Source organism: Pelophylax lessonae (genome assembly GCF_965119305.1).
Source record: "Pelophylax lessonae genome assembly, chromosome: 7".
NCBI lineage: Eukaryota > Metazoa > Chordata > Amphibia > Anura > Ranidae > Pelophylax > Pelophylax lessonae.
Window position 1 is genome coordinate 231,460,920 of NC_138774.1, and position 24,277 is coordinate 231,485,196.

Sequence of the window (24,277 nt, forward strand, 5' to 3'; positions counted from 1 at the left end):
TAAAAAGTAAGCAGACCTTTAAGATATGATCCTTCTTCCAGTACTGGACTTGTATAGTGCATGCTTTAAGTCAATACATAATTATGAAACATACAAGATCCTTTTGATAATGGTCACTTCAGCCAGCTGGTTTCAAACAGTTGTTGTGATAGTTTCTTGGTAGTTTCCTCCTCTAAAAAGGTCAGAAACTTTACAGGGATAGGTCGTAGACCCAAAATTAATGCTATACCTCTTAGTAGTTTTGTGTATTTAATAGCAACAGATCCTGCTAAAGCCACAGCACAGCATGACTTAAGCCCCGTACACACGCATCAAAAATTGGCAGGGAATATTCGGCCAACGTTTGATCTGCCGATTTTCGGCTTGTTAGTATGATGCTTCCGACAACCGACTCCGACTTTTCGGCCGAAAAAAATCTGGTGTGCAGACTATAAAATTTTTGTTGGCCGTCAGCACAACGGTCGATTTTCGTGCAGTCAGTACAGATTTCGACAGGGAAAAATCTGATGAGCAAGACTGGGCATGCTCAGTGAAGAAAGAACACAAAGAAAGCAAACCAACACATGACATCACTTCTGAAGTAGAATTTTGTCGGGCGAGAAAATTTGTGTGCAGTCTCGGCACATTCCAACCAACAAAACACAACTCTGGACAAAAGACGGACGATCGGTCGGCCGATAATCGTTGCGTGTGTATGGGGCTTTACACTTTTAGGTGGAAAATATCAATTTTTAGCACATTATATTATTTCCTAAGCTAAAAATGTATCTAAACCTAATATAAAGAAAAAAATATATATTTACCAATCCATAGATGTAATTGCTGTATTTTTTTTTTTTAACTTTTTTTCTTATTTTGACCTGTGATTGTGCCAGTAACACACTTCATGTCCTAGGGTGACAACACTCTCCCAATTGTATTGTATCTATGGAAAGCAGCGTTGTTGTCCCAGGATTGGAAGTGCGGTAGGACTAAAGAACAACTCCCCTGGCTCCTCATCCCCATAACATAGTCAAGGTGTTTTTTAGGCCTAATTGCAGAGTGCACAGTACCCAGGACTAGTGATGATCTTGGGTTTGGCTATACCCAGAAGCCAGCTGTCATTCCTGGACCAGTCAGCTGCACCTTGGACATGCCCTGGGCAGCAGCTGCACATACAAAACAGGGTAGGAATGCTTGGGACATTGTCCTAATATGGCCACATGGCCATATTAGATCAATGACGTTTGGCCTAATATGGACATATAAGGTCAATGATGTCACAAGCATTCCCATTCCTTTGTGTAGGTGCAGGGAGAAGCCCCTGCCCATGGCTCATTGGCCCAGCACTGATAGTTGATATCCAGGTTCAGCCAAACATGGGCTCAGATCGAACCTGAAGCCCAACCCAAGCCTATCCCCTACACAAGACAGAATAGGATTTCTGGCAAGATATACAGATATTTTTTTGCAAAAACAGATAATATAAAAAAAAGCTGTCAATAAGGGAACAAATAGGAGGATTTTATTGTTAGGGTTTAGATACAATTTAAGAAAGAGTCCAGTTATTTAGGAGTGACTATCCTTGGCACAGTAAAACCACCTTTTAATGAGTGAGCATCTCCTATTATCATACTGATTCAGCCTTCTCAAGCCATGAGCGAGATATCATTATTCAGCAAGGGAACGGTACTTGGTTGAATGAGATTGGCCACCTAATACCTCTCTTTGACAAGCTGTCTGTTTAATAAATGAGCTTCATTCAGATCTTAGAAGTGACCTTCTTCTGAATGGAAGTGCTTTACACTGATTCATTGTGACATGAAGATTATCACGTAATGGCTAGACTGCCTTTAAGTATGCGACAGAACTGTTATAAGTGAGCGTCCTTTACTCTGTGAGATTACTTGAACAAGTATACAACATTCAAGACAAACACAATATAATAATAATAATTAAAAGGAGAGCAGTAAAGATTTTTATTATACCCAATGGCATCCAAACCTTTACTATCAACTTTTAGTGTTCATCAATATTGCTAATGTTTAACTATAATACAACCTTTAACATGATTTGTCTCTTTTACAGATTGTCTATTTCACAGCCACGTTTCCGTACGTGGTTCTACTTATCCTTCTTGTTCGTGGTGCCATGCTGCCCGGTGCTGTGGAAGGTATTATATACTACCTTAAGCCCGACTGGTCCAAGCTTGGAACTGCCCAGGTAAAATAAACTGCACTGACTCCACCAAGATACAAGGGATCTTTTTATAATGTAGAATGGAAAATGCGTTACCCATAGTAATCAGGTTTTACCTTTTTACCCTCCCTGTAAATACCGTATTTTCCGGCGTATAAGACGACTGGGCGTATAAGACGACCCCCCTAATTTTCAAGTTAAAACATTGATTTTGGGCTATACTCGCCGAATAAGACTACCCCCCTTCCCGAAGCAAGGCAACACCATTGAAAAACATCAGATTTCTCATAGATCTCCAAGGTACCCTTGTAATACATGTAATCTCTCATAATATCCCCAAGGTTCCCTAAGTATTATCAGTAGATGTAATCTCAAGACGCTGTCTGTGTGGGAATCCTGTACCGGTATACTGTATGTACCGTAGCTTCAACTACGTACAGTATACCGCGCTGAGCCAATCACAGTGAACGATGTATTCTATTATTGAATGCAAAGCCTGCTCGGATTTGCAGATTTAGAGAGGCGGCTGATGTTACTCCGCCAATCTGAGCAGGCTTTGCATTCAATAATAGAATACATCGCTCTCCCTGATTGGCTCAGCGCAGTGCACTGTATGCAGCCGAAGCTACGGTACATACGGTATACCGGTACAGGATTCCAGCGTCTTGAGAGATTACATCTACTGGTAATACTTATACTTAGGTTACCTTGGAGAGATTATACTCGGCGTATAAGACGACCCCCCATTTTTGGGGGATTTGTTTGAGGTTCAAAAGTAGTCATATACGCCAGAAAACACAGTAATTACTTACATTATTATTTACATTAATATTATATACTGGATTTTTATAATACCAACAGTTTGCCCAGAATTTTACAAATCAGAGGGAGCCTGCACAGTTACATTAAAGTTCAATACAAGAGGGTTCAGTGGTTCCTGCTCATGAGAGCTTACAATCTAAAAGGAAGGACTAATTGATACAAAAAGGTAATAACCCCAGAATGGCTGAAATGATTGGATTGAAAAAGTAAAAAAAAGTTTAGTGGAGGCGGGTTAGGCTTTTCTAAAGAGATACAATTTCAGGGTTCGCCTAAAAGGCAGACAGAGGAGATAGATGGACATAATGTGGTAGGGAGTCCCGGAAAATGGTTGAGGCTCTGAAGAGGTCTTAGAGGCTAGGAGGGGACCAGAGAACAGCCCATGAGAGCTTCCAATCTAAAAGGAAGGACTAATTGATACAAAAAAGGTAATAACCCCGGAATGGGTGAAATGATTGGATTGAAAAAGTAAAAGTTCAGTTTTTCAGTAGAGGCGGGATAGGCTTTCCTAAAGAGATACAATTTCAGGGATCGCCTAAAAGGCAGACAGAGGAGATAGATGGACATAATGTGGCAGGGAGTCCCAGAAAATGGTAGAGGCTCTGAAGAGGTCTTAGAGGCTAGGAGGCGACCAGAGAACAGCTCATGAGAGCTTCCAATCTAAAAGGAAGGACTAATTGATACAAAAGGTAATAACCCCGGGTTGGGGGGGATTATTGGATGGAGAAAGTAAAAGTTCAGTTTTGCGGTAGTGGCGAGATATGCTTTCCTGAAGAGATATGCTTTCAAGAGATAGATGGACATATTGTGGTAGGGAGTCTCAGAAGATGGGAGAGGTTCTAAGAGGTCCTGGAGCCGAGGAGGTGACCAGGGAGCCAGAGAACAGGAGGTCTTGGGAGGAGAGAAGAGGATGGTTTGGGTGATTGGTGGAGGTGAGGTTGGTGATGTAGCTGGGGGCAGAGCTGTAAATGGTTCTGTATGTTGTAAATTAAAAAAAGAGCAGATCACCACTGATTGCTAAGAGTCTTCCTTACAGCATGTTAATAAGTTATCCCCACAATCAAAAACCAGGGTTTCTCAAATATGAAACCCTAGGGTTCCTTGAGCCATGAGCCATTTCTGCCTCTCAGGTAAGTTCCCACTGACACCATTGATCTTTTTAGCTATCTGTAAGGGGTTTATCTTCCCAAAGACAATGGCAAGGAGCATTTGTCCCAGGGCCATCACACTAATGTACCATGATTTGTAGATATAGTAAATTTTCGCAGTGGTTTCCTGAGACAGGAAGTTATTTCAAGGGTTCCTCTGTGTTGAAAAGGTTGAGAAAGGCTGATCTAAATGAATATTTTATATCCACTATTTTTCAACCTCTTCCCTTTTGGCTGTGAACTACAAAGTGTGTGACAATGTTTAAGACTTGCTGTACTGTACAAAGAGCCAAGGGGGATATTTATACAAGAATGTATTATATTAAAATTCACCCAGTGAATCTTTTAATGGCCAATTACCTAAGTATCATTCAACGGCTTTGTCACCTATAATGTCATCCTGTCTTCTCATTAGGTGTGGATTGATGCCGGGACACAAATCTTCTTCTCCTATGCCATAGGACTTGGAGCACTTACAGCTTTGGGCAGCTATAATCGTTTTCACAATGACTGCTACAAGTAAGAATGTATAGTGTTGGTTTATATATAAAATGTTGTATAGATGACATAAAATAACTTAAATAGACACCTTCACTTTGTCTATTCAGGGGAAGTGACATTGGTGATGGTTCATAACTGGACAACAGCCAATTTGTTTTGGGGGGCTTAAGGATCTCCCCCTTCAATTTTCTAAAACACATATAAAATGGTCAGAAAACAAAATGATTCCTATAATAGTTCAGTTGTTAAAGCTTACACAGGTAGGAGATGTCACTGCCCCCACCCCACATGTGTTCAAAATCTAAAGAGCGTGCAACATAAAAAGTCTAAGAGGTCAAAGCATATAATATTGGTGATGGTTCATAACTTGACAACAGAGCATCCAACCTTCTTCAGGGGCCTTAAAGTGGTTTAAACCCTTACTCTCAGACAAGCTAATACATTTAGCACTTTGAATGGGTGTAGAAAAGACTGCAGATAGACAGGTACAACCTAAGTACATAAGTTGTACCTGTCTATCTGCAGTCTTTTCTACAACCATTCAAAGTGCTAAATGTATAAGCTTGTCTGAGAGTTCAGAAAACAAGGGGCAGAGAGCTGAAGTTACACACTGCAGAGCTCAGTGAGAAGAGGTCTGAGAGCTGATTGGAGGGAAAAGACACCCCCCTCTTCACACAGCTCAGGGGAACAGAGCTGAGGCTGTCAATCTGCTTGAGGTCCCTCCCCTGTCACCATTTTTCTCTTGGTGTCAGGAAAAATTGTCAGAAGTGATTCATGCTGATAGCAGAAAAACAAAGCAGCAGACAAAAGTGACAATGCTTTTAACTGGGGCAAGTACTATCCTGAGGTGATACATAGAATAAACACATCCTCCTACATAAGTTATACCTGTCTATCTGCAGTCTTTTCTACAACCATTCAAAGTGCTAAATGTAAAAGCTTGTCTGAGAGTTCAGAAAACAAGGGGGCAGAGAGCTGAATTTACACACTGCAGAGCTCAGTGAGAAGAGGTCTGAAAGCTGATTGGAGGGAAAAGACCCCCCCCCCTCTTCACACAGCTCAGAGGAACAGAGCTGAGGCTGTCAATCTGCTTGAGGTCCCTCCCCTGTCACCATTTTTCTATTGGTGTCAAGAAAAATTGTCAGAAATAATTCATGCTGATAGCAGAAAAACAAAGCAGCAGACAAAAGTGACACTGCTTTTAACTGGGACAAGTACACACTATAGAGGGATATGCTTTGTTCATATTTCATGTCTGAGGTTTACAACCACTTTAAGGATCTTCTCCTTTCTCTAGCCTATAAGATAGATCTAAAATAGTCACAAACAAATAGATTACTATAGTTGCTTAGTTGTTGGAGCTAGAAGATATCACTGTTCCCTATCCCACATCTGTACAAAATCTCAGAAGAGCGACAAAAGAAATGTCTACGAGTTCAGAATATTTTATTAGTGGTGATGGTTCATGGCTGGACAACAAAGAGCAGCCAACGTGTTTCAGGGGCCTTAAGGATCTATCCCTTTTTCAAACTTATAATGAAATATGCAACTAGATTCCTATAATGGTTCGGTTGTTGGAGCTTATATGGGTAGATTACATCACTGCCCTCATTTCAGTGCTTGGACAAGGTCATCCAGCGCCCAGTGCAAAGATGCCAAACTTCCCAGTCTTGTAACAGAATGAAGTCGCCCCATCCCTACAGTAAACCATTCATAACTAGACTACATAGAACAGTCAACATGTTTCAGGGGCTTTAGGGATCTCCCCCCTTTTTCAAGGCTATATAAGACAGACAAAAAATAAATAAATTGTCCTGATATTTATTGGTGAACTTCCATGGATTTCTGTCCTAACTCCTTTCCCTTAAAATTTGCTACCATTGAAAAGTTCTTATTTACTGTATATGTTGACAGAGCTAGTTTGCATTCTTTTGCATTACATTATAACATTGCACTGTAATTCTGAAAATTGAGTAAAACGATTGAAACATAAAAAATAAATAAATTGTTTCCTATAGTGCAGGCATCACTAAATGGTGGACCGCGGGCCAAATGCAGACCGTGTCACTCTCTCATTCAGGCCACAGCAGTCCATTTAGGAGCCTTTTCTTCTCCCTGCCGTCGCTCTGTAGTCCTCATAGCCTACAGCGGGAAACAGGACACATCTGGATGGAGGGCGGAGCTGCCAGAGGTTAAGAAGCAGGTCATTGGCTGCTAGGATGAAGGGCAGTCCTAGCAGCCAATCACTATCTTGCCATGTCTGCCTCCATCCAGACAGCTTAGCATGTCTCCCTCCGATCTGTCTTGCGTAAGGTAGGACAATGAGGGAGATGAAGTTAAACAGGGCTAAGAACTGAATATGGGGGGGGGGGGGCGAGGATTGCAGTGATGAGGCTGAGGACATCAAAGTGGGGGTAGCTGAGGACTGGAATGTGGGGGGAGCTGAGCACTGGAATATGGGGGGGAGCTGAGGACTAGAATGTGGGGGGAGCTGAGGACTAGAATGTGGGGGGGAGCTGAGGACTGGAATATGGGGGGAGCTGAGGACTGGAATATGGGGGGGAGCTGAGGACTAGAATGTGGGGGAATGGTTTAAATTGGGGCAGAGGACATTACTGGTAATGGGGGTTGATGTAAAGGAAGTGTGAGAACACTCCCGTGAAAGGGGTGGGGGGGGATGATGTAAAGGGGGAACTGAGGACACTTATCAAGAGGGGATCTTTATGTGAAGGAGGAGGGGACTGTGATGTGCAGTGGGGACTGAGGACGCTGATGTAAGAATGGGTTAAGATCTGTGCATGTGCATTAGGTGCAAACGTCATGGGCTGCACCACCTGGAAGAAACACAGAAAGAAGTCCTTTACCTTTCTTTAAAAATATTGCACCGCACCAAGCCGCATGGTGCTGCAGCAATTTGGCGTTTGGGGCACATAAAAATATGCAACGGTACGGACCTAATATTCAGACCTCTGCTAGAAGAAAATTTTACTGACCGGACCTCGGTGAATTTTAACTCAATACCCCTGCTATAGTGGTTCAGTTGTTGGAGCTCAGATGGGTGGATGATCTGCTTCCACCCCACGTGTTTAAAATCTAAAGAGAACATCACCTGAAAGGTCTACTTATCATTCGCATTTTGTTGCATGATACTAGTATTGAATTCAACAATGCGTACTAAACGTATCATTTTTTTTGTACCATTCTGGAAAAGCTTCCTGGTTGCGTAGCTACGTATCGGATAGAGCAAAACAAAAACAATGGCAGCCAGGCTTTTTCCGGGTTATTTTCGTGTTTCTGATCATCTTTGTCTATCGATTTTTAGCGAACGCATACTGTACTGATTAAATGACTGTCGCTCGCAAGGCTATTGTCCGATTATCTGATCGTCTGTACGAGGCATAAGAGTCCAAAGTTTTTTACTGTCACAGTGGCCACATGACCCGAAGCCAGCCCCGTTAGCTACCGATCTTTACCATGGACCAAGCTTATTTCAGTCTTTGTGGTGAGAGCACGCAGTGAGCGCGCTTTTAACGCATAAACAACAGCTGACGCTTGTGTGCGGCAAGTTGGCATTAAAGTTCTCCCTCCCATGGCTGTGCATACGTTTTGGGTGGTCATAAAGCGGTAAACACTCGTCCATACGAACATGCAGGTTTACAAGTGTATGCCGGGGACAGCCTTTGGTTTTCCCATGGTGGGGAAATATACCTGAATTTGAGGTAGTTCAGCCCCAGCCGCCTATGTGCAGGAGGCCCTATTGACGATGAGCAACATTGGAGTCATCATAATATTTCTATTAGGGAACGCCAAGGTTTTGCGGCTTTTGCCTATCACATATAGGGCCCCGTGCTCACTGGGGCTCCTCTAAATGCTTTTCTCCTGGCAGCTTCAAAAATGTGACTCAGCCGAGTTTTTGCAAGCACCTGTAGACACGTCAAGAGTTTGGGGTTTCGTTCATTTCATTGGCCAGAATAATAATTTATTCTGGCCATTGAAAATTGAAATGAATAGATAGTTACATAGTAGTTGAGGTTGAATAAAGACAGCAGTCCATCCAATTCAACCAGTGTAGGTGTGTGTGGCTGTATTCATTTCCCATAACCCTGAATGTTCTGATCTTTGAGATGTACTTTCAAGAGTCTTTTAAAAAGTAGCCATACACCCCACAGTTACTACTATTTGTGGAAGAGAGTTCCACAATCTTATTGCCCTTAATGTAAAAAAACCCTTATTGTAGCCTGAGGTTAAATCGCTTTGCCTCTAAGCTCATTGTGTCGCCACGTGTCCTCTTACATTCCTTGCGACTGAATAGTTTTTTTCTATGCTAAGGTCACCATTGAGGTATTTGTAAATCGCTATCATGTCCCCTCTCAGGCGTCTCCTCTCCAGGGAGAATAAATCAAGCGATTGCAGACGCTCTTTGTAATTAAGGTCCTCCAATCCCCTAATCCGTTTAGTTGCCCTTCTCTGGACTCTCTCCAGTTCCAGCACATCCTATCTGAGGACTGGCGACCAGCACTGGACAGAATACTCCAGATGCGGTCGGACCAGAGTTTTCAAAAGTAGTAAGATTATGGATTTATCTCTGGAATACATCCCCTTACTTATGCATGCTAATATTTTGCCGGCTTTGGCAGCTTCAGCTTGACATTGCATGCTATTGCTTAGTCTATCTTCCACTAAGACCCCCAGATCTTTCTCCATCCTTGATTCCCCCAGAGGTCCCCCCCCCCCAAAGCGTATTTTGCGTTTATGTTTTTAGTCCCCGAGTGCAGTACCTTATATTTCTCCACATTAAACCTAATTTGCCATGTAGTTGCCCACTCTGTTATTTTGTTCAGGTCATTCTGTAAGATTAAGAAATGACAGAGATCTAAACGCTTGTAGCACCCTACAGGTAGGTGCTAGGTAAAGTATAGTGGGCCTTGGCTGCCTAACAGCAGGGCCATGATTTCAGCTGGCTGTCATGTCTCCCAGGTGTGTCTGCTGAGAGGGGAGTCTCCCCACTGGCTCCATGAGAGGATTCTCATTGGGCAGTGGAGGAAACCCAATCAGAGACACACTCAGGCCTGTATCTACCCCAGAAGGCAGATTCTGCCACAGAGGATTCTGGGAGTAGGTATAAGTTTTGAGGGAACGCATGACGCAGCGTCTTTGGTGGGAAGCAGAGTCCCAAGAGGGAGAGTACGGCTGTCTCTCCTCCTGTCAGAAGGATCGGGTGTCTCGGGTGGCTGCCTGAGTGTTGCAGAGTGAGCTGAGCTGAGCTGCAGAGGGGATCCGGTGTGCAGAGTGAGCTGAGCTGAGCTGCAGAGGGGATCCGGTGTGCAGAGTGAGATGAGCTGCAGAGGGGATCCGGTGTGCAGAGTGAGCTGAGCTGAGCTGCAGAGGGGATCCGGTCTGCAGAGTGAGCTGAGCTGAGCTGCAGAGGGGATATGGTGTGTAGAGTGAGCTGAGCTGCAGAGGGGATCCGGTGTGCAGAGTGAGCTGAGCTGAGCTGCAGAGGGGATCCGGTGTGCAGAGTGAGCTGAACTGAGCTGCAGAGGGGATCCGGGGTGCAGAGGATCAGTGGAGGAAGAAGGGTTCAGTTCCAGGAAAGCTTGCCAAGGTCGTGAGTACTGTGAACTGCCCCTGGGGGTCTGCCTAGCATAGAGGGGACCACTCCAGTGAAGGTCCCAGGGATCCAGCAGTCAGCTAGCTGTAAAGGGGTTGCCTAGTCAGAGGACCCTGAAGTGTTAAGGGGGTACCAGTGGTTAGGCCCTGAAGAGTCAGTATACAGTGTGAAGTGTACAGAGTTAAGAGTTGCAGTGGCACAAGCAGTGACAAGGAGCTACCTCGGTCAGTGAAGGGCGGGAGGGAGCTGTTTAGTGACTTTTGAGCTAAATTGAGTGTCAGGATTCAAGTGTTCTACAGTCCTGGATCTTCTGAGTTAACAAACAAGTTAAAGTCGAAGTTCTAGCACAAGTTCAGTAATGACAGTATATTTGAGCGCCAGGAAGCGCTGGTCGGCATTCAGCTGGCGTCAATACAGCGCCAACAAGGCATTTTTCTGTACAGTGTCCAAGTTAACCCTAGTTGAGCCAGAGGAGTATCCCACTCATTGCCTTCCCCCATCCCCAATATACAATAAACAGAACAAACCAAAGATGCCGGAATAGTCATTGTCTAAGTTCTCACACTTGGGTTCACAACTTAAATATGTTGGAGGTGTTACCGGTAACAATGGCAGACTCACCTCAGGCCCAATGCCTGGAAACATTGCTACACGCACGTATTACGTAAGGTTGTTTAGGTGCATTTAGTCTTTTTTTTTCAAGATGCTTTCCAAAATGCTTCTCTCGTGAATGCACAAGTGATGGGGTATTTTTTACTCAAAACTCCTGTCCCCCTAAGGCCCTTTCACACAGGGGAGTCTTGTCAGGTGGACTCTGTTTTTCTCAGCGGGGAATCGATCCGCCGATACCCCACTGAGCAGACAAATGACAGCTGTTCTCCGTGCTGTGTGCGGAGACAGAGCTGTCAGGTCCCAATGCATCTCTATGGGGGAATCGGATGGGAACAGACCGTCTGTCCGTTCTCATCCGATGCCATCCACTGGACGGATGGAAAATAGGGTTTCCATCCGTCCAGATTTGACGGATCGGATGTCAGCAGACATGTCTCCGCTGACATCAGATGCCCCGTAGAGATACTTGGGGGGACCGTTCAGATCTGCCAAAAAAACGGACAGGCGGATCTGAACGGTCCGCCTGTGTGAAAGGGGCCTTAAGTCTGCATGAACATGTAGGCTAAAGCCCCGTACACACGCACCGATTGTTGGCCGTGAATTTTCGGCCAACGTCCGATCGGCCGATTGTCGGCTTGTTAGTATGATGCTTCCGACAACCTACTGCGACTTTTCGGCCGAACAAAATCTGGTGTGCATGCTATAAAATTTTTGTTGGCCGTCAACACAACGGCCGATTTTCCGTCAGTCAGTACAGATTTCGGCAGACAAAAATCTGATGAGCAAGACTGGGCATGCTCAGAGAAGAAAAAAACACGGAAAGTAAACCAGCACATGACATCACTTCTGAAGTTGGTTTCTGTCGGCCAACAAAAGTCCAGTGCAAGTCTAGAGCACATTTCAACCAACACAACAACACTGGACAAAAGACGGCCGATCGGTCGGCCAACAATCGGTGCGTGTGTACGAGGCTTAAAGCCCCGTACACACGAGTCGAAATTCGGACGGGAATTTTCGTCCGACGACCGATCTGCTGATTTTCAGCTGGTTAGTATGATGCTTCCGACAACCAACAACCGACTCTGACTTTTCGGCCAAAAAAATCCTGGTGTGCAGGCTATATAATTTTTGTCGACCATCAAAACACGTCCGATTTTCGTCTCATTAGTACAGATTTCGATGGGGAAAAATCTTATGAGCAAGACTAGGCATGCTCAGAGATGAAAGAACACAAAGAAAGCAATCCAACACATGACATCACTTCTGAAGTAGAATTCTGTCGTACCGGAAAATTCGTGTGCAGTCTAGAGCACATTCCAACCAACAGACACCACTCTGGACAAAAGACGGACGAGCGGTCGGCGGAAATTCGTTGCGTGTGTACGAGGCTTAACATGGAAGGGCATTTAGAGCAAAAAAAAAAAAAGTTAAATGCTTTTTCGAGCTCAAGTGTGCATGGAGACCTTAGTTGTACTAAAAAAGTTTCCAAAAATTGTATGTAAAAAAAATGAATGGACAGGTACAAATGTGATGAATATAGTTTACTCGCGGTTTGCTGAAAATATCGGCGTTGTACTTTCCCGAGGTTCTTTGGCCTTTTCTATGCTCAGGAGAACGGTGAAATAAAAATGTCCTATTTTTGGAAGATTGGAGGACGGGCAGACAAGCCTCCCGCTGGTTGTTTTTGAATGGAGATGGCTGTTTTTTTCCTGCAGGGATAAATCATGTTGTGTCCCGTCCTGGTGCCTTGTATGGCTGTGTGGGTAGAGGATGAGCCGTACAGAACATACAGTCCCCCCCCCCCCCCACCCCCGGCCTCAATGAAAGGAGCTCATAGTTATGTGGGGTAAACTTGTTTTGCTCATTTCTCTGCCAAGTGGGCGATGAACACCCCTCACATTGCGTTCCCTCGTACTCACTGCGGCCTAACTAACTGACTCAGCAAAGTTCACCTTAAAGACAAAGTATTGATAGTAAGCAAGTAGATGTAAACCCCAAATGAGCTGCATTTAGGGTGCTAAAGCACAGAGCATCATAAACCATTGCATTTATTTAATATAAAATAAATGTTTTCACCTTTTTTTTATCTGTAGCATCTCAGTGTTGCTGATCTCCTGCAGCCTTTTTGCAGCCACTTCCCATCTACAAGCTCTCCAATGATGGCTTTCTTAGAGCTGGCATCCTCATAGTGACAACAGTAAATCATGCCTTTGTAATGGGTGTTGGAACAGCCATAGGGGATAGGAGATTTACTTAAACTGGAGCACAGAATCTGGTGCAGCTGTGTATAGTAACCAATTAGCTTCTAACTTCAGCTTCTTCAATCAATCTTTGCCTCATGCACACAGGGCGTTTACAAAAAAAAAAAAAGTCAGTACCGACGCCAAGAAAAAAACGCACATTTAAAAGCCTTTTGCATTGGCGTTAACGCGCGTTCGGCCCCATTAGCGTTTAGCAGCGATTCTCTGCCCTCTTCTATTTCCCACTCCCAAATCCAATTACTACAGCTTAAAAATGCTAGACGCTGCCACAGCCCATCCCCCCCACAGTTAGAAAACACTCCCCTAGGGACACATTAAACCCTTTGATCGCCCCTGGTGTTAACCCCTTCCCTGCCAGTGTCATTACAGTAACGGTGCATATTTTTAGCACTGATTACTGTAGTAATGTCACTGGTCCCCCCCAAAAAGTGTCAAAAATGTCAGTTAGGGGTCCGATCTGTCCGCCGCAATGTCGCAGTCCTGCTAAAAATCGCAGATCGCCACCATTACTAGTAAAAAATAAATAAAAATGACATAAATCTTTCCCCTAAAATCAAAATAGAATCCCCTAGAATCCAAAATATGTAGCAGAATACAAATTGGCCTAAAAGGAGGAAAAATTTTGATTTATACATTTTTTTGTTTTTTTTGGGGGGGGAATGTTGTATAGCAGAATGTGAAAAATATATATATATTTTTTTTTTTTGAGAATTGTCGCTCTTTTTTTGTTTATAGCGCAAAAGGTGATCAAATACCACCAAAAGAAAGCTATATTTGTGGGGAAAAAAATACATCATACTCATTTCGGTACAGTGTCGCACGGCCGCGCAATTTTCTGTTAAAGTAACGCAGTGGCGAATCGCAAAAAATGGCCTGGTCATTAAGGGGGATAATCCTTCTGGTCCAGAACTGGTTAAGCTGTAAACTCCTGACGCCCCTATTAGCAACTGTAAAAACGTCTAGTGTGCATGAGGCCTAAATCCTGGAAGCTGATTGGTTTCTATGCACAGCTGCACCAGATTTTGCAATCTCCACTTTTAGTAAAGGCCCCTTATTGTCTCCATCAGAGGCCTACGTGATAGGGTGACAATGCAGTAGTGGGATAGGAACGCAGAGTTGTCACCCTATAACAAGGAGTGCCTGAACAAGGTCCTTCATGGCAGTAAGGATTATTTGAGTTCACTTGAAGACGCACAATTTCAAAGCCGCATGTCAGTGCAATTTCAGGTGTGACTTGGCTGACATCTGTGCGATTTCATGCACAATGTCTATGTCTATGCGAGTTGCATCTGAAATCAGCAGAAATAGCGTAGGAACTTCTTTTTCAAATTGGTACAGCACCGCAAAGTCGGCGTCGCATCTATTGGAATGGTTCCATTGCTGACAATAGGGTGTGACTTGTCATGCGATTTGGACCTGTCAAATGACATGACAAGTCTCACCAGTGTGACTGGGGGCTAAGCTTATGTTCACACTAGGTGTGGCGGGACTGCGTTGGGCAGCTATTCCAGTGCAGTCCCACCACAAGACAAGACAAAATAAGTTGTGGAGGTGTGAGCTGGAAAAAAAAAAGTACGGCAGGTCGTACTTTTTTCAGCGCAGTATGAGACAATCCACAGCTTTGCACTGTGTGACATTTCAAGAAGGTTTGTTTGAAAAAAATGATTTGCTGTACAATTTGCCACAATCGCCACATTGGCACTGCAGTCACCCCCACCTCATCGCACACCAGCAGCTGCACTGTAACGCAGCAGCTAGTGCTAATAGGCCTTGACGGGTGGTTTACACAAGCGTTAGCCCTCTAAAGAGCGATCCGACAGGCATTATGACTCCTTCTCAATGCTTGTTTTAACTCCTAAAAAAAGCACCACAGTGCTGCAATCACCTGCATTGCACGCTGTTGTGGGCATTTGCGGCATGGCCTTATTCAGGTGACAAGGTGAATCATTTTTGCCACACCTTTATCGAAGGCATCGCTGCCCTGCAATGTGTACACCCCTGGCTACTGACTTTTCGCCTTATGGAGAGCAGTTGGGGAGTTAAAACGCAGCTCAAACACATGTTTTGAGGCCTAAACCTCAACTCCAGGCTCGGCTTGGAAAGCTCACAGCAACTGACTGTCAGGATTTAGCAACAGCTAGGGAGACCAGACACAAGTAGCTACACATGGAAACAGAGACCAAACAAAGTAGATATCCTTATAGTGAGATTTATTTACAGTGAAACACACAAACAAGCAAACACAGCAAACAGTGAACATAAGAAACTCCAGCAAACAAGAACCAACCCCAAAAACAAAAATAACTAATAAACCTAAGAGCTGACTATCTACAATTATTACAATATAAGGGACAAGGGTAACATGGATGCAAGGAAGGGGGGGAATCAGGACTGGGTACTAGGGCAGAGAGCAGGGGCAAGGCAGTACAGTATAGAAATGGCTGCGTAGGATCACAGGAACAAGGCTCTGGCAACAAGGAAGCAATGGAAATAGTGACACACTGGGGAAAGCGAGGAGCAGCCTTAAAGAGCCACCCAGCAGCTGAACACAGGTATAACTGATCATTACCGCTTGCTGGCTTCTGGGGGACACCTGCTGGTGGACACTGCAACTGCAGCAATCAGCCCAGAGCAGCACAGTGCCACCAGCAGGTGAACTCAATCTTAACACTGACCTTTAGGCTCCTTTCACACTATCCGTCCATCGGACGGATTCCGTTTTTCTCAGCGTTGGATCGAGCCGCCGATCCCCCGCTGAGCAGGAGGATGACAGCTGTATCTCCGCGCTGTGTGCGGAGACACAGTTGTCAGTTCCCCATGCATCTCTATGGGGGAAATCGGATGGGAACATTCTCATCCGATCCCATCCGATCGGATCCGCTGGACGGATGGAAAATAGGGTTTCCATCCGTCCAGATTTGACGGATCGGATCAGATCGGGTGTCAGCGGACATGTCTGCGCTGACATCCGATGCCCCATAGAGATGCATGGGGGGACCGTTCAGATCCCCCAAAAAAAACGGACAGGCGGATCTGAACAGTCCGCCTGTGTGAAAGGGGCCTTACCTAAAGCAGAGATAGGCTACTGTCAGCACTCCAGCAACAGTGAAAATTCAAATCCCATCATGTCATCCCAGTCATTTGCAGTGACTCTTGGGACTTGTAGTTCAACAACAGCTGAAGTGCCAAAGGATGCTTACCCAGGACCCAATCGCTGGAATCTAGGGTTGCCACCTCATCCCTTTAAACCAGGACACATTTTAATTACACAGGTTCTGAAGCTAATTTTATGCAGATAAGGCACCAAGTGAGTTTAATTACCACCTTAATCAGCCACTGAAACCAGTGTAATTAATATGTGCCCTGGTTTAAAGGGATTAGGTGGCAACTCTACTTGAATCTCATATAATGTTAGTTATGTTAGAATTTCAAAAATATGTGAAAAAAAGCGCAAGAAGATCAAACAGTTCTGGAACAATAAATAAAAGACTAATGACCTGTACACACGATACAAAAATCGGATGAAAAATACTGCTTTCAAATCGATCGTATGATAATCGGATCATTAGTACAGAGCTTTCGAGAGGCGATCACAACAGTTCATCCTATATTATCCGATCGGACAAGCCCGAAAATGTTTCTCATACGATACCAGATCGTATGATTTTCGTTTTAATCAGTACAGTTGTCATCCGAAGATACAATACAAATACACTACAACACATTATATCACTTCCGAATTTTATTCTGCCGTACGAGAATTTTCGTAACTTTAGTAACTTCTCAATTTTCGATATGCGACTAGCATGCAAAAAAAAAAACAGACGATCTGTCATCCGATTTTTGGATTGTGTGTACGGGCCATAAAAGTCCAACAGAGTAGTCCCAATAAAAAAATGGAAAGTCCATCCATAAACTTGGTAGAAAAAATATTGTCCATCCACTAAGGGCAGGCTTCGTATGGAGGGCAAAAGCTGACTCCAATACATGTAAAAAAGAGAGGAGAGAGAAGTGCCTCTAAGTGTAGACAATTAACAAAACGTATTACTCAAAACAATAGGCTACTCACATAAAGACAAAAGCTGGTCACCGCTGCCACTCTATTGTCACTGGTGACGTCATCACGCTCGTCGCTGCGGACCAGCCCTCTGTCTTGGTGTCCAGGCATCTACAAGCTGGCTTCCTGGTCCGGAATAAAGTGGCAACGGTGACCAGCTGCGTCCGTCCCATATGTGATGACCTAATGCCGGCAGGGTTTAGATGTGCCCTTTACTTTTGTCCTTATGTGAGTTGCCTACTTTTTGAGTAATACATTTTTGTTAATTGTCTACACTTAGAGGTGTCCTCTCAAATTTAAAATATAATTTTCAATATTTTTGAATCTGCAGCTTTCCAGAAAAAAACAATACCTGGTGATTCTGCCATGAGGGTCTTTGTTCTGGCACTTCCTTGGCATATTTGTCCAACTGTGCCCCTTTGTTGTCACTCATTTACATGACCCCCTGGTGTAGACGTTGAGCAGCTGTGCCGACACACATTACACAGGCGTATTTTACTCTTGCATACTTACCAACATATTAGTCCCAGTCCCTAAGACACTAGCACCCCCACCCACCACTCACACTTGACATGCCCATAGTCCAACCCAGATCATGCCACTTTCCAGATATCCCTATTCCTAATTATTCGGGAACTGCCCACTCAGGGCCTCAATGACCCCAGTTAATACCCTCTTTTAGTTACACAGACAGAACATCATCGGGATAGAGGATTGTTCCAGAAAATCTGGGACATTTGCCATCTACCTAGTTGTTACCATCATCAATAAATCCACCCTGAAAATGATGTGCAGCAGTTTCTGAAGTGCACGTGAACTGGAAGTGGCTCCAAAGAGGCTGCAGGTAAGAAAAAGCACTGAAATATAACAATGGAGGAGAAAAAGGTGAAACTTGTATGCTAATCGGAGGGGGGGGGGAGCTGGTAGCACCCTAAATGGCAGAGCAGGGAGTGAAGCACTTCACTCACTTCCAGGTCAGCTGCCAGAAGTAAACACAGCGCTCACATGATTGATGCTTACCTCTCATCCTAGGGCAGTGATGGCGAACCTTTGCACCCCAGATGTTTCGCAACTACATTTTCCATGATGCTCAACTACACTGCAGAGTGTATAAGCATCATGGGAAATGTAGTTCCAAAACATCTGGGGTGCCAAGTTTCGCCAACACTGTCCTAGGGGAACCTTGAAGAGAACTGACTTGTCTTCTGCAATGGGCTCCTGAGAGCCATCTTGGGGGAGCCTGAGTCTGATTAGACACAGAGCTCTGTTGAGATCTGACCACCCATCTCAAGCCTAGATGGGCTGTATATAACCCCATGGGCCATTTTGGCAAGCCTGCAGTGTAGTGAGTTTGTAGACAGACTCAAGATGTTTAGGGAAAGAATAAGCTTAAACTAAGGAATAGTTCTTGAGAAGAAAGTAGAGACTTTGAATGGTCCACTAAACCCATCTGGAGACTATTTGGCACCGAGAAAGGATCTTTGCAAACCAACCTGTCACCTTGAGTGCCACACTTTGCCCCATTTTGCCAGCACAGCACCCCTTAGGGTCACCTCATCAGCCTCTAGGGTACCTACCTGAAGAAGCAATCCTTGAGCAACCTATGATATGATATGTAATTCTTATTATAGGGGATTGTGTCGTATGTGTATGATTATCATACTGTCCAGTAAACTCGATTCAGTTCAGATTTACTTGTACTTCAACTGAAATTCAGCTCTGAATAGCGGTAATAAATCCGTAAAACCTGAAACTGTGACGACAGGTCCACTTAATTGACCAGACATGTGCTTCGCCAGCAGTATTAGAGGCAGTTAGCTGGCCCTCAGCAGCTGTTGTAAGAGAAGACCAGAGCACTGTGCCTCCATGGCACCTCAGCTGTTGCTTGTAATGCAGATCTTAGTCCGCCAAGCTGTGTCCACGCGGTAGAAGCATGGCCCTCAGGAATCTGCATCCTCTTCCTTGTTTCATGGAAGTGACATGTAACTCAACAGCTGGTCAGCAACAAAAGTTCTTGGGACTTCTGTCACTTTCGTGGCTTATAAATAGAGCTGGGTGGAGACACTTCACAGCTTCTCCTGTCCGTCTCCAATTTCCACATTTCCACATCGAGAAATGAACAGACAATTACTGTTATCCTCGGCAAACTAAAGCCCCGTACACACGCACAGATTGTTGGCCGTAAATTGTTGGCCAACGTCCGATCTGCCGATTGTAGGCTTGTTAGTATGATGCTTCCGACAACCAACTGCAAATTTTCGGCCGAAAAAAAAATCTGGTGTGCATGCTATAAAAATTTTTGTTGGCCAACAAAGAACGGCCGATTGTTCCTCAGTCAGTACAGATTTCGGCAGACAAAAATCAGATGAGCAAGACTGGGCATGCTCAGAGAAGAAAAAACACACGGAAAGTCAACCATCACATGACATCACTTCTGAAGTTGGTTCTTGTTGGCCAACAAAAGGTCTAGAGCACATTTCAACCAACAAACAACACTGGACAAAAGTTGGCCGATCAGTTGGCCAACAATCTGTGCGTGTGTACGGGGCTTAAGTGTGAAGTTGATATTGAGTTAAAGCCCAACTCCAACCAAATCAGTTTGGGTTGGAAAAGAGTGGGGAAGGATTAAAATGTGTCAACCTTTTATTGTCTTGTGTCCCTGAAGAAATATGTACACCACTCACAAGCCCATTGCAATGGGTCACTCTCTTGGTTAATTGGGTACCATAAGCCAAGCGGGGGCTCGTCCCATGCCCCATCCACCTCAAGGCAGGTGGGAGCAGGTGGTTTCATGCAACCCTTGGATTGCTAAATCATATAGTTACATAGTTAGTGAGGTTGAAAAAAGACATCAGTCCATCCAGTTCAACCTATGATGTGCGTGTGTGTTTGCTGTTAACCGTACATTGTATACCCCTGTATGTTGTGGTCTTTAAGGTGCCCATCTAATAGTTTTTTGAAACTATTGATGCTCCCTGCTGATACCACTGCTTGTGGAAGACAATTCCACATCCTTACCGCTCTTACAGTGAAGAACCCCCTACGTATTTTAAGGTTAAACGGTCTTTCCTCTAGTTTTAGTAAGTGGCCACGTGTCTTATTGTATTCCCTTTCTCTAAAAAGTTTGTTCTTTATGCTAGGGTCATCAAACTCACTTTTTCCTTTGCTCATACTAGTAAAAAAGGTGGCCCCATGAATTATTTGTCCTCTGCCATGGTCTCCAGGCTACATCTTTGGAGTCACTATGAGATTTCTGTGGCCATTTTGGTACAATGGGTGCTATAATAGCACAGTCTTCATCTCAGGGGGTATCCTGAGTGAGTCATGCATGGAGATACAGACAGGTACCCATTAGTTAGGAATAGAGAGGCTTCATCCTACAGGCTGGAGCAGGTTGGAGACCAGTTAGATGCAAAGTGGTCCTGCTTTACTGGATTGGCATGGAGAAGTTTTGTCTACAGTCTGCCCTTTAGGGGAGCAGTCTGGTATACTTAGGGGTTCAACACTCAGGAGTTTGAGGAAAGCACACCTCAAGGTGGCTATAAGACCTGTATTTGAATCTGATGTAAATTGTTCCTTGCCAGAAGTGAAGTAGAGGAACATCAACCTTTTTTGTGTTTGCTGCTTCATTGGATAAAAATACATTATCTTTAGGGTAACTTAGTTCTGGCCAGCTCAGTAGATTGTTTTAAAAAATGCCTCGATTTCTTCCTAAGGCTGGGTTCACATATATGCAAATTGGATGTGGGTTTCCTCGCATCCAATTCACATGACAGGTGAGTGTGACCTGGTTCACACAGGTCCGGGGCAACCGCTGAGTGGATCTTAAAAAAGGTCTGGTGTTTGGGTCCGGTTAAGGTGTGAATTCAGGCAGAAATTTAGACCTGAATCACACCTGAACCGGTGAACAGACACGCGCCAGACCCCTGGCATGAACCACAGCCACACATATGTGAACCAGGCCTTAATGCACATGATATAACTGGATACTGATATTTATAGGTAAAGTTGATCCAGGGAATATCCACTTGCCTCTTGGGGGATCTGGAAGGAATTTGTTTTTCCCGCTGGAGCAAAATGCTTTTTTAGGTTTATTTTTGCTTTCCTCTGGATCAATGGTAACTTTATTGTTCTGGACAAGCAACACCTGTGACCTCCTCACTTTTTCATGCAAAAACTGGCCTAATTGTGGAGACAATCATCTCACTTCTCTCAGTTTGACGGGATGTCAGGAGAAATCTCCCAAACATGCACACAAGCCAACAATCTTTACAACGAAGCCCAGTTTTTGGATGAAATGCATATAAAATGGAGATTCTAGGTAAAGACTTTGTGTCCACTTGTCAGGAAAACAGAAAAGGTACACCTGTAATAAATTTTAATGAAAGGTATAAAACTCTGCGCTAATGGTCTATCTGGGTAAAGTGGTGTAAATGGTGTATTGAGTATAAATGTGGTAAAAAATATGTATATATAGGCGGCAGCCTCCCTAAATTACAGTCCAAGGGACTATAAGTATATGATATATGGAAGGTAGGGTGGTGGCGCTGCCTAATTAAAAGGTGCTAAATATAAAGTGCAACAATATGATGTCCAAAACTCAATATGCAAAGGTGATTACCTTATAAAGTGATATGTGCATGTAAATATTAATAAATAATGTGATACAATATAAATAAAAATTAGATAGATGCCAAACATCAAAACTATAACGGATATAAATATATCATAAATTCTATAAATACTTAATCGTGCAGATCAGAGAGTGCATATCAAAAGATTTAAAAATCAATGCACTAAGAGCACTTTTTGATATGCACTCTCTGATCTGCACGATTAAGTATTTATAGAATTTATGATATATTTATATCCGTTATAGTTTTTATGTTTGGCATCTATCTGGTTTTTATTTATATTGTATCACATTATTTATTAATATTTACATGCACATATCACTTTATAAGGTAATCACCTTTGCATATTGAGTTTTGGACATCATATTGTGGCACTTTATATTTAGCACCTTTTAATTAGGCAGCGCCACCACCCTACCTTCCATATATAATACATTTTAATGACACCGGCTTTTTTTCCTTCATCTTGTGTCCCTGTTTGGGAGATTTCCCCCTACATCCTGTGGAAATGAGAGAAAATAAAGTACAGAAGAAATCCCCACTTTCTATTTTATGGTTGTCTGTGTTAATTTCATCAACGAAAATATTTTCATCATAATTTTCATCAGCGGCATTTTTCAAATAAAGAAAACAAAACAAAAATGACACGTAATTTTCTTAAATTGACGAAAACCATGACGAAAATCAATTCCAATTTTTGTCGACGAACGAATATGTGAGGGAGAAATGTTTTACTTATAAAGATGTTATATGATGGCTAAATCTGTGTCTGTAGCTTGTTCAAACCTTAATACCATAAATAATAACATGTTATTAGATTTTTTCTGATTCCTGGAGTATATCATGGGTTTAGAAATTCTAGAGAAATGCTTAAATATTGCATTACAATTTAACTAAACTCATTAGATTTTAGTTGATTAAAATTATTTTAGGTGAATAAAATGTACTGCGGATTTTAGTAGACTAAAATACGACGAAAACGAAAACAATTCAGATGAATAAAATGCGACTAAACGTAAATGCCATTTTAGTCAAAAGACAATGACTAAAACTTAATCGAAATTTGACGTCAAAATAACACTGATGGTCATTAGACCCAACAGCAAGCAGGGCAAACAAAAACAACCATTTAACCAGTCAGATTATTAAGCTATTTATTTAATTTATACAGCATTGACAATTTATGCTGTGATTAAATTCTGAACATTCACGTCAGTCCCTGTCCTCAAGAAGCTTACAATCTAAGGTCCCCATCTCACCTACATACACATACACGTATTCACATTCTTGGGTAAATTTATACAGGGGCCAAATAACCTACCAGCGTCCAGCATGTGTTTGGAGTGTGGGAGGAAACTGGAGTACCAACATGAAAACTCTGGTTGCTCAATGCCCTTGTATGCAGCAAAGGAGCACATCAACAGGAGTAAATCAACACAGCAATAAACACAGCTAACCAGTTCTTCCTCTGAGGATAGCACCGAATAAAAATAAGTCCAACAAACGGCCTTTTAAGGTGCACATATCTCCTCCTTGGCAGTGCAAACCATGACCAGATTGTGTAGAGAGTAGGATCATTTTCTAGAGATTGGCTAAGCTTCTATTTTTTTGCTTTGTCCTACTCCTCATAGGCGGGGCTATTCCTCAGGTTTACTAGCTGAAACATGAAAAATAACATCTGTAACAAGTTGAGAAGATAGTTCTTACTATTAGACAAATCAGCCAATTGTGTCCAACTATCACTTCTCCAGCCTGGGTTAGAAAATGAAAGCTTCTATTGGCAAATCTTTACTTCCCTCCTCATTTGTGCAAAGCCCTTAGAGTTTATTATAGTGTGATAAGATTGAAATATATTCATACATACATGTTTTCGTTTTTGTTTTTTTTTTAACAGAGATGCCTTTGTCCTTGCACTAATAAACAGTGGGACCAGTTTCTTTGCTGGCTTTGTGGTCTTCTCCATACTCGGATTCATGGCTAATGAACAGGGGGTAGACATCTCAAAAGTGGCAGAATCAGGTATATTGATGTTTGTTTATTTATTTTTGGTACCTATATAGTACTGTCAATGTACGCAGCGCTTGTACATTCACATCAGTCCCTGCCCTCAAGGAGCTTACAATCTAATGTCCCTAACTCACATTTATACATACAGTACACATACTAGGACCAATTTAGACAGGAGCCAATTAACCTACCAGCATGTCTTTGGAGTGTGGGAGGAAACCAATGCAGGTTTAGTTTAAAAGGTTTTCCATACAAAATTTACTAAATTGGTGTAGTTAGAATGTGGTACAGCTGTGCATGATAGCCAATCAGCTTCTCACTTTAGCTTGTTCAATCAAGCCTTGACAATAAAACCTGGAAGCTAAATGGTTTCTATGCAAAGCAACACCAGATTTTGCATGCTCCAGTTTTAGTAAATCAGCCCCATTCTGTCAATGAGACTAATGTAA

The 24,277-nt window shown here is 43.2% G+C and overlaps 1 protein-coding gene across 3 annotated transcripts in view; it reads left to right on the forward strand.

The window, feature by feature from the left end:
• Positions 1–24,277, forward strand: part of SLC6A8 (solute carrier family 6 member 8) — a 158,170-nt gene that overhangs the window by 117,273 nt on the left and 16,620 nt on the right. For all 3 annotated transcript variants that reach the window (XR_014225526.1, XM_082264520.1, XM_082264519.1), the window contains exons 5-7: positions 2,068–2,202; positions 4,561–4,664; positions 23,716–23,840. Coding sequence is in view for 2 of the 3 variants with exons in the window: in XM_082264520.1 (XP_082120646.1) it covers positions 2,068–2,202; positions 4,561–4,664; positions 23,716–23,840 (364 nt within the window). In the remaining variant the exon portion in view is untranslated. The remainder of the gene's footprint in view (positions 1–2,067; positions 2,203–4,560; positions 4,665–23,715; positions 23,841–24,277) is intronic.